Raw genomic sequence first — 12,609 nt, forward strand, 5'->3', positions numbered from 1 at the left:
ATGACTTCTGCGATAAGACGTCGGATTACCAGCTCGTAGACAACACGTGCTTTCAGGGTGTCAGTTCCCAGAGAGGCCAGACAGGAGATGGAGGCGTTCGGTTTCCTTGTCGTTGTATTTGGAGTATTGATACTTCAGTCTTCCGCACAGATAAGTAAACGTAAGTGAATTATACTTAAAAGACAAATGCGAATTAGGGTGCCGTTCTTTTGTTAATTCATTATATAATATCCTTCCATGCCATACGAACGCTTCTGCAGTTTAAACTGTTATACATGCATATGCTATATTGAGTGTACTCGGAACTAGAATTTCCAATACGGATAATTCTGAATAAAAAGTAACTTGATTTGCCATACTTGTTGGAATTTACTAAGTTAGCAATTGATATGACTTTTAAAATCACTTATATTTCTTGATTTCACATTCTAATCTACCATAATATGTCCCGACATATTACCACAAACCCTCCACCTTTGGGTGCTAGTTCGAATCCCATGTGGGGCAGTTACCAGGTACTGACCGCTTATCGGTGGTTTTCCTCCGGGTACTCCGGCTTTGCTCCACGAACAAACCTGTCACGTCCATAATGACCCTGACTGTTAATAGGAGTTGAACTAATAAAACCAAATCTTATCTACCAGCACTACTTCCTTTTGCTTTACTGTCGGAATGAAACTAAGGGAAGTAACTCGATCTGATAAATCAGAACGGTTGATTTCATAGCTATACACTGTTATCATTTACTATCAGATTGGTATCTTGACTGTATTACAGAATGTACGGAGAAAGCCGATATCGTCTTTATTTTGGATTCTTCGGCTAGTGAAGGTTCAACAAATTTCCATAAACAACTTAATTTCGTGAAAGATTTTGTACAGCAGTTTGACGTAGGTCCTGACAAAACACAGTTCGGTGCCATAACATTTTCAAGTAGCGTCAAAAACAATTTCTGGTTGAATGATCACCAAACCCAGTCATCCGTATTGTCGGCGCTGAACCATGTGACGTACCAGTCTGGGATTACTAACACCGACCAGGCTTTAGACTTTGCAAGACAGAACTCGTTCCTCTCGAGCAACGGCGGAAGGGCCGACGCCGAGAAGATTGTAATTGTTCTAACTGATGGTCAGTCCACTAGTCCGTCTAAAACTGCAGTGGCTTCAAACGCACTCCATCACGACGGGGTCGAGGTCATCTCCGTGGGAATAGGGAGTGGCATCACCCAATCAGAACTGGGCGTGATCGCCAGTGACCTTCAGCACGTCTTCCAAGTACAGTCCTTTGACACACTACAAACCATTCAGACTGAGCTAACTAATGCAGCCTGTCAAGCCCCTACTGCCGGTAAACCGTTTTTATTTCTCTCCATTATCACCACATCAAATGTTTAACTCATGTATTGCATCTAGTAAATATGTTTTGTAACGTTTTTAAGTGGTGTTTTCTATGAAGAATTTTTGCAATATGCCTATCTAACTTGTTTCCATATAACATAATTGCACGATAAGATATTGATGACCTGTCAAATTGCTATTTATCCATGTTTTACTACACCTTTTCAGCGTGTGGTAAGAAGAAAGCAGACATTGTGTTTGTTCTTGATTCCTCCAGCAGCATCGGCTCTACCGACTTTACTAAACAGCTGGACTTTGTGAAGAACAACGTGCGCCAATTCGACATAGGTCCAGACAACACTCAGATCAGCGTAGTCTCCTTCTCAGACGATGTGTTCGATGAGTTCCATCTCAACCGATTTTCCTCCAAAACTCAGGTACTTGGTGCCATCTCTGCCATCAAGTACCACACCGGAACAACGTACACAAACCTTGCCCTCGCGCATGTCAGAAATGAGAGTTTTGCTGCAATTAATGGTGGGCGACCGGATGCAGCCAAAGTTGTTATCGTCTTGACCGATGGTCAGTCAACGTCCGGACAGGCTACAATAGCCGAGGCTAACAAGCTACACATTACGGGAGCAGAAGTTACCGCTATTGGTATCGGAAGTGGAGTCGACAAATCGGAACTTAATGCTATCGCTACAGACCCCGCGCACGTGTTTGAGGTCCAGAATTATGACGTATTATCGTCAATCCAACATAGTCTTGAAGAAACCACGTGCAAAACCAACGGTAAGAATTATGACTGTATAAATCATATGGACATTACATATACGTTTGCCTAAGATATACTTGAACATGCAATCTTTGAATATCGACTTACACTCAAATGACGAAATGATAAAAAGAAACAAATATTTTTCCTTTTTTAAAGAAGAATCGTACCTTCAATTTTACAGAATGTCGAGGACAGAAGGCCGACATTGTATTTTTGTTGGACTCTTCTGCTAGCGAAGGCAGCGAGAACTTCAACAAGCAGTTAGAGTTCATGAAGAATTTCACCTCAAAATTCCAAATTGGACACGACAACGTGCAGATGGGTTTGGTTGTCTTCTCAACACTGACAAGTAACCAGTTCTGGCTTAACACCTTCAACGATAGTAGCTCACTGGAGAACGCTATAGATAACGTACAGTACCTTCCCGGGAACACATACACAGACGAGGCTCTACAATTCATCGTCAACAACAGTTTTACATCCGCCAATGGCATGCGTGATGGCGTCCCCCATATCCTGGTGGTGATGACAGACGGGCAGTCACATGACCCTGCCGCCACGGCCAGTGCAGCAAAGCTTGTTCACAACGCTGGAATCAAAACGGTTGCAATTGGTATAGGAAGTGACGTAGATAAAAATGAGCTTCAAGCCATAGCAACAGACGCTGATCATATGATCTTGGTACCAGACTTCAACGCACTTAACACAATACAGAGCGAAGTAGAGGCATCTGCATGCAAATGTAAGTCATCCCATTTCATACGCTGGTTTTAACCTATCAACGCTCAGCTTACTTATTTTACCACAATAACTTATAAAATCAACTGTCCAAATGTATGCGGTATCTATTTTAAATTTATAAAGATGCTTATCTTAAACTTAGATACATTTTCATTTCTGTTGCAGCGGAAAAGCCTGATCAAGGTAGGTAAAGCTTTATTCTGTGACGATAGAAACTAAATTAATTCATGAATATATATTTGAACCCTTCTTATTACAATATTAAAGCAGTTCATTGCAAAACTACAGGGAAGATTTTATTTTGCAGAATGCGGAACTGAGCCAGCCGACATCGTGTTTATATTAGACGCTTCTGGTAGTGAAGGGCACACAAATTTCAACAAGCAACTGCAATTCATGGGAGACTTTGTAAAGCAGTTTCAAATCGGCCCTCAGAATGTCCAGGTTGGCCTGGTGACCTTTTCGACAAGTGCCCACAACGAATTTTACTTCAACACCTACCACGACCAGGCAGGCATCCTTAACAAACTAAACAACGTCCACTACTCTGGAGGAACTACCCACACTGACGCAGGCCTGCAGTACTCTCGTCTGTTCCACTTCACATCCACGTACCATGGGGCTCGGAGGAATGCCAAAAAGATTGCTATAGTAATGACTGATGGCCAGTCCTCTAGTAAATCAGCCACAAGCAGACAGGCTCAGTACCTCAAAGATATGGGTGTTAAGGTGATAAGTATTGGAATAGGCTCCGGTATTGATCAACGAGAACTCAACACCATCGCCTCGGATAGCAGTCATGCTTTTAGTGTAAGCAGCTTCGACGTCCTAAAAAACATAGAGATAGAACTCAAGAACGCAGCTTGTGGAGGTAAGAGAATGACAAGAAAGCAAGTATCTGGTCAAACACCATCATCATATAGAATATTTCCCGCGATTTGCAATCTATGGCAGTATTGTACAATAAGATTTGTAAGGAGAAAATTGCCATTATCTGATTCGTTGTATTGTTGTTTAACAATAAGATTATTATTTTATCGATAATTAACATAAATTTACAATATTATGTTGTCAAGTGAAGTTACTCTCATTTATTTTCCTATTGCGTGATGTTATAAATGAGTCAAGTGACTGAATGCTTTTATTCCACAGCTCCAACAAACGCACCGAATTTAGATTCAAGTAAGTATGTTTACGCATAGTCTTATTTGAATCCATTGATTCAAACGGAATCCCTGTCGAACGTTCTGCCTTGGTGTCTGTTTGATGTTTATTGTTGCTTTTTGTTGTACAGTCTATTATGATTTTGTGATTTTATTTAACAAAAAAATATATGGTTCGGGGGTACATGCACATTCACATATAGCAGAACCGTATCTACAATTTATAGAATGTCGAGAACAGAAAACATGTACACTGATAATTGATATATAGTTTGTTTGCAAAATGGCTTCAAATACAAAGAATCGTCTTATTTTCTTTGGCAACAGTTTCCACAGTTAGCCCACATTATGCATTGTTGATTTGTAAGGTACATTAAATGCCAGTTTTTTTGTCTTCAATTTATCATTTATGTTTTAAACGAGATATTTACTGGATACATCCCATGCATTCGAATAATGCTGAATACAGGTAGCATCTTTTTTCAATTTTAGAATGCGGACAAAATGCTGCAGATATTATATTCTTACTCGATTCTTCTGGAAGTGAAACAAGGACCAATTTCAACAAGCAACTGGATTTCGTTAATAATTTCGCGAGTCAATTTCAGATAGGGCCAAACAACGTACAGGTAGGCGTGGCTACCTTCTCCACCCATGTTGACGAACAGATCAAACTGAATGCCTACCACGACCAGCAATCCCTGATGAATGCGATTTCAAAAGTTTCCTACGACGGAGGCCTGACGTACACGGACGATGCTTTGAAGTACGCACGACAGACAGGTTTTCTGCCGAGCCATGGTGGTCGGTCAAACGCAACACACATCGTGGTTGTAATGACGGATGGCCAGTCGTACAGCTCGGGACTAACAAAGACACAGGCTTCGCTTCTTAAGAATATTCCTGGCATGAAAGTCATCTCCATTGGTATTGGCAGCAGTGTCAATCGCGACGAACTTCTTGCAATTGCTTCCGATGCATCACATATGTTTGAGGTCGCCAACTTTAACTCTCTTTCACAGATCAACTCAGAAATCACCTTTGCTACATGTAATAGTGAGTATTTGTTTCTTCCTTAAATTAAAAAAAAACAGCAGAAGATTTATGTACTGTGTACTTTTCCCCCCGCATACGTAATAATTATATAGAAAATACGATTAGCGCAATCATATATAGAATCTTACATTGGTGATATTCACCTCGCTCATTAATCCAATATATTTCCGTATCATCCTTGTAAAACACTATAATTTTTAATAACGCCTGGCGAGAAAGCATTAAATATTATTACTTCTAATACGCTGATAGTATACTGGTATATCTCTATAAAACCGTTTTCCAGGAAGTTTTTAGCTGATTCAAATCATTGATTTATTGCGATGTTTATTTCAGCTTGTGGTTATGACGACAAAGCTGACATGGTCTTTGCAATCGATGCTTCTGGTAGCGAAGGTACTGCTAACTTCAGGAAGTCACTTGATTTTATGTCTCAGTTTGTAAACAGTTTCCCCGTCGGACCTGGACATGTCCAGTTTGGACTTGTTACTTTCGGTACTCATGCAACAAACGAATTCGATTTGAATCAATACGCGGATAAACAGTCTGTCCTTTCAGCGATCCAGAAAGCAAACTATGCATCGGGTACTACGGCAACCGGTGAAGCTTTGAAGATTATCAGAGAACATAGCCTACAAACGTCTGCGGGAGCCAGACCTGGCTCTCATCATTTCGTCATCGTACTTACAGATGGCGCCTCGACCAATGCGTCTCAAACGATTGCGGAGGCAGCAAAGCTTAAACAGACCGGAAATACGACGGTCATTAGTATTGGCATAGGGTCTAACGTCGATAAAAATGAACTAAACACCATTGCAACTGACAGCCGCCATGTTTTCAGTGCTATAGATTTTAATGCTTTAAGTAACATAAGAAACGAAGTACGACAGGCAACATGTGACGGTATGTATCTATCACATTTTTACTCTACCTCAAATTGATATTTTGACACTGCAAGATGATGAATCTATTTGTTAAAATATAAGAGGGAATAAAAAAATTTACTTTGTTTTTTAAAAGCCAGTATATTTTCTTCCATTATTTCTTTTCTTTTCTGCAACGCCAATATTTTCCTTTTAATTTAATTGCGATACACGTTATTGGATCAGTTATGCTTCTATGGCTACCTGGTATTTCTGTTTGCTTAAGATTTCTCTCAGCTTCAACATGTTCTTTGATATAAAGCTAAACATATATACAACCTATGCATATGGCTTCTGCTGGTGCTTTAATCACTGTTGCTTCACAGCTCTGAGTGCTAAGCCTACAACTACTCCTGTGCCAACGACAACTACAACAACAACAACAACTACAACACCAACAACCACTACAACAGGTATATTTAGCTTAAAACAGCTTTGGCATTGCTCTGGGGGGAAAATTGCACCAATAATGATTTACATACCATTCATCTTAATGTTTTTAATTTGAACTAAAGGCGACTTCCTATGTTATGCATTTGCGTCGTATTGCTCATGAGCTTTCGTGGAGCTGTGGCGACAATATCAATGCTTGAACATATTTTCACCTGCTTGTTTTAGTGACGACCCCTACAACGACACCGAAGCCAAGTAAGTAAAAGCTTTAAAGATGCTGTGCTATAGCAGGGTTCTAAAATATTCTTTATAAATGCCATGAGGCCTTTAGCGTTATTTTGTATTCAGGTTTTTAATGCAAGCAGCATATAAGTATGCATAAGAGTACATAAGTCTATGAATTTCTTGCTTGGTTTATTTTTAATCAACATTTCCGTCATCTGAATCGCATAAGTCACAGAAAAAATAATTTCTCCTTTTTACATTTCGAATAACAGGTGGTTAAAAGTATAAATGTTTTGTGTTCAGCATACCTTTACAGTTTTCTTTTTAGTTAATGTGTCAATGAATATCAAGGCATACTTTAAAGATGCTCCGCCGCTAACAAATTAATTGTTTCTTTGTCAAAAACAGGAGCAGACATTTTAGTATTTTTCTTACAAAAGTTACTTACTTTACGCCATTACTACTATTAAAAAGTTTGAGCTTCTAATTTTACTTCAAGATAAAAATATCAAAAATGATAAGTTGCATCCCGAAAATATTCCTTGGCACTATGTCGTTTATGGATTAAAGTACAGATTGAGCATGCACCAAAAGCAAAAAAAAAAAAAATAAATCAAAAAAAATTAATATTATTTTTGTGTTAATTAGATATATTTACAGAGATTAAACACCAGTTATTGTTAAAATGACGAGCATCGTTTATGCTCTGTCTGCGGTGGAGCATCTTTAATCACAACTTCAGTACTTCATTTCAGGAGATTTATTTAAATATTGAAATAAGAACTTGTTTGATTTCTAAGCTATGAAGCGTAATTAAAATTTTCGAAAAATCCATTACAGTAAGGTACATGTATTATTATGTCCTAACACATCTTGTTTGCCAAAATATGAACAAGAGAATTTTTTCGCCATTACTATATTGCCGTATGTTATGGTTGTGATATTTCTCCAAACTTCAACGGTCAGGTGAAAAATATGACAAATAACAAAACATGTCTGAAATATTATTTTACGTTAGCTGCACCCCCTACCACAATACCTACAACTACATCGACTACCACGACCACGCCGATGCCCACAACTCCAGAACCCACAACTCCAATGCCCACAACTACTCAGGAACCAACAACAACAGATGGTAAGACAAAGATGGTTTGTTTATTGGAATTCGAATTTAGTTTCATTTACTCGATAGTTAAAAAATATTGCAAGAGATGTTTACTTCGTTTCAAATTGTTCATTTTTTTGCAAGAATGTGCAAAATATCCAGATCTGCATTGAATGATTCGACACTTAGACTTTCAGTTCCATTTAGCGTAGAACATAGCTTTGTAAACACAATGAACAAATCAAACCGTTACTTCAAAGAGGCAATCGATAAACCTTTATTCAGAATAAATTTTGAAAAAAAAAAGAAAAATAAAGACAGACTTATATTGTATTCAATGGATATCCTTTAATTGACGTAGACGTAGACGAGGCTAAGATCCATTTGAAACACACTCTGATAGATTGATTGTTTTAGCATTAGTTTTAAAATGTACGTGCAATTAATAAAATGACCAAGAACAGTTAACATTTCCAATTTCACTTATCAATATGTACAGCGAACTACTTATGTTCATTATTATTCTTCATTTTTGCCTTTAATCTAATCATATTTGATTGCACTTGTTTTGTTTTACAGGTGAGATATATGTAACAGACCCGCCAGAAACCACCACACTTGGTTAATAAAGGTAATATCAACATATACAGTCTCAGCATTAACAATTATTAATAACCAAATAAAAACATAAAATTTATTTTTATATTCAAATTTTGATAAAATTATCATAAGCGGAAATTTATATTTAAACCGTTAAACAATTTTAATTAAATATTAATTATTGGATTATCAGATCTTTTCCATTGTTTGTGGTGCTAATGCTTTATTTATCTTCCTTTTTCAGTTGGAGATAATCAATTCTATCCAGCTTCGGTACTGATACTTTTTTTGTAAAAGCTAACATTGAAATAAAAACAAAAATACTGATTTTTTACTTTTTTCTTACTTCTTCTCTTTTTAATTCTGCATTTAATTCGTCTTTATAAATATATTTCATTGACTTTGTATTTGTTAATTGCATTTTGAAATAAAAAATACGAGATATTTTATCGCAGATTTTCCAGCTTTACCAAATTAATTGAAATACATGCAATCACGTTATACTTTTAGATTGTGAATATTGAACAGTAACGAGGGCAAACTTTAGATTAAATTCCAACCTACTTCAAAGATTTAACAAATTAGAATGAGAATAACATGAATTAATTATCCAAGATGGACAAAATACTAAAGTGCAGACGAATATACAAATATCAGACGGATGGGACCTAGTAGTCTAATAATGTAGCGTCTTCTACTTCATATACCCTAGAAAATAGGGTTAACGTCAACTGAAAGAATAAAACACTGACGGAGCAAACCAGGGATATATATAGTGGATATAGAGGATATGAAATTTATCAAACGAGTTCATTAATTTGATAAGCCGCGAGCATTTATGCGTGTGGCATATCACATTGTTTAACAAGTTTGATAAATTTCATATCACATGGTCACGAGTGTAAGATTCTATTTATCACATAACTTTTATTAATAGAAAAATAAGTATAACTTTAAATTTCGTCTCTATATAAAACAGAAGAAATCTGGCTCGGATGTGACGTTTCCTTCTACCGGGACAATCATGCGACGTCATATATAGATTATGACCTCAAAATTACATGTGACGTCATAATAGCGTTTATTACACATGTGTCTTACGATAGTTATGACATGGCTGTATGACACGGCTGGACGGGCCAATTATGCGATAAAAACATTCAGTTACTTCTATGTAGTGCTTGACGTTTGTACAGCGCATCTACAAACTCGTTATTTTTGTTTTTGAATCACTGAGACTACATTATCTGCTACTTTCTTTCACGCGTAATGTACTTTGCGATAAAAAGAAATTTCGCAAAAGTCTATCCCCGCGATTTGATATCACCCTCGTGTTTTTCTTTCTCAGTGTAATTCCATTCAATTAAAAAAACCGAAAAAATAAATATCTTATTTTGAAATGGAAATAGTGAAGTTTAGTAGCTGCGAAAGAAAGTTGGTTTAGAGTTTACACTATCGTCACTTGCTATTTTTAAAAGCAAAGGGCTAGAATGTATAAGAGGTTTTCAAACATTTGGTTAGGGATCGCATCTTTTAAGAATTATTCCAAAACTTATCATTTCTATACTAAGGATGGGAATAAAGATAGACTGTAACTGCAACTGTATCAGATCAAACAAATTGAAATCTGTTTGCAGGGATTAGTAAATTACTTTTATTTTTTAAACCACTCTGACAAAAAATGAAACATAATAAAATCAGAGAATGACACGCAAACCGACGTCATCATGATACTCAATAGGGAAAAAATAACTTAAAAATTAACATTAACATTAAAATGGCATATGTTTTGTCATCTTTTTTTCAAACTTTCCGAATGAGCGAATTCACACAGTTTGCAATCAATTTTTTACTCTTATGAAGTTTTAAACAAAAATACGAGTGTTGTGACATCAATTTATGAAGTAAAATCAGGTTTTGAATATGCAAAGTACATAGAATGTGTTGAATAATACACATTATTCCACAAGATATCTGACTGATTGATTTTAGTTTGTCATTCGAATTTCATTTTATAAAAATCCGTTTCATCAAGTTATCAGCCTGTCTGGTTTGTTTTTTAAAGTTATGTTTTCGACTAACAAAAAAAATCAAATGTTTCACCAGCACCGTAAAAATGTGATGAAAGGGATGGAGAATGCAAAAGTCCAGAAGACTTTGAATCAATAAATTATTTATTTATTTATTGTAGTCCTAGATGAGGGATAGTCTTATGTAAATAAACGTAATTGCCAGGGTGATTTTTTTTATGATACAGAAGCAACACGTTTTGATTTCTCAAAACAAAAGTGCAGACTTCAGTGAAAACTGAAGTTTTTCTCCTTGTATAACTCGTTCATATTTGTTACACTTCGTATTTTGCTATATACTGCTAAGATGACTATATAGAATAGTACTACAGATTATATGTCTATAAGTTTCATATAGACCCAGAAATATAGGGGCCGCGGTGGCCAAGTGGTTAAGATGTCCTGACATATTACCACAACTACCAGTTGCGAGTCCATCAATCCCTGTCGGGCAGTTTTTAGGTACTGACCACTGGTCGGTGGTTCCTCACCGGGTACTCCAGATTTCCTCAACATACTGATACGTTCTTGAATGACCCTGGCTGTCATGACCCTATGACCCTAGGACGTTAAACTTACAAAACCAAATCATTTTTTTATCATATCCATGTTCTGTATTTTGATATGTTACGTGCGATGTCTTATCAAATCAAGGAAGAATGATCTGTGTTTCCTTAACACCATCTGCTAGAATTCAGAAAACTCTTCTTATATATATATATATTTTAATTTTGAAAGTACAGCACTAAAAAAAAGCAATCCCAAATCAAATGTCGGTCAAACTGACGATGCATTTATAATACACTTACCATGTCTGCAGAACACCTTATCATAGATATAGATAGTGATCGCTATCTATTTACAACTGTGCAGAACTTCTTAGGTCATTCAAGATGGCGAATCCTATACAGATCACCATCCCTGTGTTATTGTTAGGACTCTACATACCTTTGATTGTGCTCGCTCAAACCACTCCAGGTAAGGAAGGCCCCCTACTTTTAATACCAATATTTCATAAACAATAGGTTTTTACGTTGTCATGTACGTTTGACAATACAATTTAAATCATCCGTGTTATCATTTCCACACACAATAGATAAAATATGTCATTGAAACATAAGTGGATGCTTCTGAAGGTTCAGATGCAATACTTCTTCACGTGAATTTCACGTGTGAAATTCATGTGAAGAAATATTGCTGTTATATTCAAGTGAAGAACATTTATATGCAAAAATTCACGTGAATTTCACATGAAATTCACATGAAAAGTTTCACGTAAATTTCATGTGAATAAAAATCACGTAAAAATATTGCCTGTGTGATTGTATTACGATTCAGAAGTGACAAGAAAATAAAACATGAATATCAACGAAGATAACAAATTAACAACAAACCACAGACGTCATGTCATTTGGGAGAACATGCGAAGAGGGATAGATTGGGTGGTTTACATCAGGGATATATATTGCCAGAAAGCTGCAATTTCGTCATTAAGGAAGTCAAAATTTTCTTGAATTAAACTTTTCTTATAGATTTTTGGTAATAGAAGTTCAAACCATTAAAGAAAATGGAAGAAAAAACATATGTCCGTGAGCTCGTTTTTGAGTTTTGTCTCCAAAGATACTTAGTTTACAAAATATTGGATTTTATGTGAATTTTGCCATTTTGACCACATGCATTAAATGGATTACATGGATTAAAGCCATAATTTTCTAACAAGATGTTTGATATGTATGGATTTTTGTAGAATTTTTCCAGTAGCCATCTTTAAAAATATACCCTTTATGATTACTAAGACTATTTTTTTCTCAGAATAACAACATATGTTACCCCTACCCTTAATTTTTCAGCCATTTTTGCCAAATAACCCTGTATCGAAAAAGTTCTGGTATTAAACGTTTGTCAATAGTTAACATATCAATAGGAAAAGGATTGTTCTTTCTATATCAGGCAGAACAATGGGGGGGGGGGGGGGGTGGTAAACTTACTTTTTTACCTTATTTGAATATTTGATATTGTTCAGTATTTAAGAGTAAAAAATAAGTGCTCAAATTACCATTTAATCTGAAACGAAAGTGACGAACCTAGTAAAGATTTACAGCAAAAGTTAGCTCGATACAGCTAAAAATGGTGGCGCAGTAATGATTAAAGTAAAAACAATTTCAGTGAAAATCGTAAAACTGTGGCTCTACTCAAAGCGAACAAAGACACAA

General features: G+C 36.2%; 1 protein-coding gene across 1 annotated transcript in view; it reads left to right on the top strand.

The window, feature by feature from the left end:
- Nucleotides 1-12,609, top strand: part of LOC138319651 (collagen alpha-3(VI) chain-like) — a 19,580-nt gene continuing 6,971 nt past the window's right edge. The window contains exons 1-14 of the mRNA XM_069262799.1: nucleotides 1-160; nucleotides 778-1,347; nucleotides 1,566-2,132; nucleotides 2,300-2,860; nucleotides 3,025-3,042; nucleotides 3,167-3,730; nucleotides 4,012-4,041; nucleotides 4,515-5,078; nucleotides 5,415-5,981; nucleotides 6,328-6,414; nucleotides 6,620-6,649; nucleotides 7,638-7,757; nucleotides 8,307-8,351; nucleotides 11,249-11,374. Of these exons, the coding sequence (XP_069118900.1) occupies nucleotides 88-160; nucleotides 778-1,347; nucleotides 1,566-2,132; nucleotides 2,300-2,860; nucleotides 3,025-3,042; nucleotides 3,167-3,730; nucleotides 4,012-4,041; nucleotides 4,515-5,078; nucleotides 5,415-5,981; nucleotides 6,328-6,414; nucleotides 6,620-6,649; nucleotides 7,638-7,757; nucleotides 8,307-8,351; nucleotides 11,249-11,374 (3,922 nt within the window). The 5' untranslated portion in view covers nucleotides 1-87. The remainder of the gene's footprint in view (nucleotides 161-777; nucleotides 1,348-1,565; nucleotides 2,133-2,299; nucleotides 2,861-3,024; nucleotides 3,043-3,166; nucleotides 3,731-4,011; nucleotides 4,042-4,514; nucleotides 5,079-5,414; nucleotides 5,982-6,327; nucleotides 6,415-6,619; nucleotides 6,650-7,637; nucleotides 7,758-8,306; nucleotides 8,352-11,248; nucleotides 11,375-12,609) is intronic.

The sequence above is a fragment of the Argopecten irradians genome, chromosome 3 (assembly GCF_041381155.1).
Source record: "Argopecten irradians isolate NY chromosome 3, Ai_NY, whole genome shotgun sequence".
NCBI lineage: Eukaryota > Metazoa > Mollusca > Bivalvia > Pectinida > Pectinidae > Argopecten > Argopecten irradians.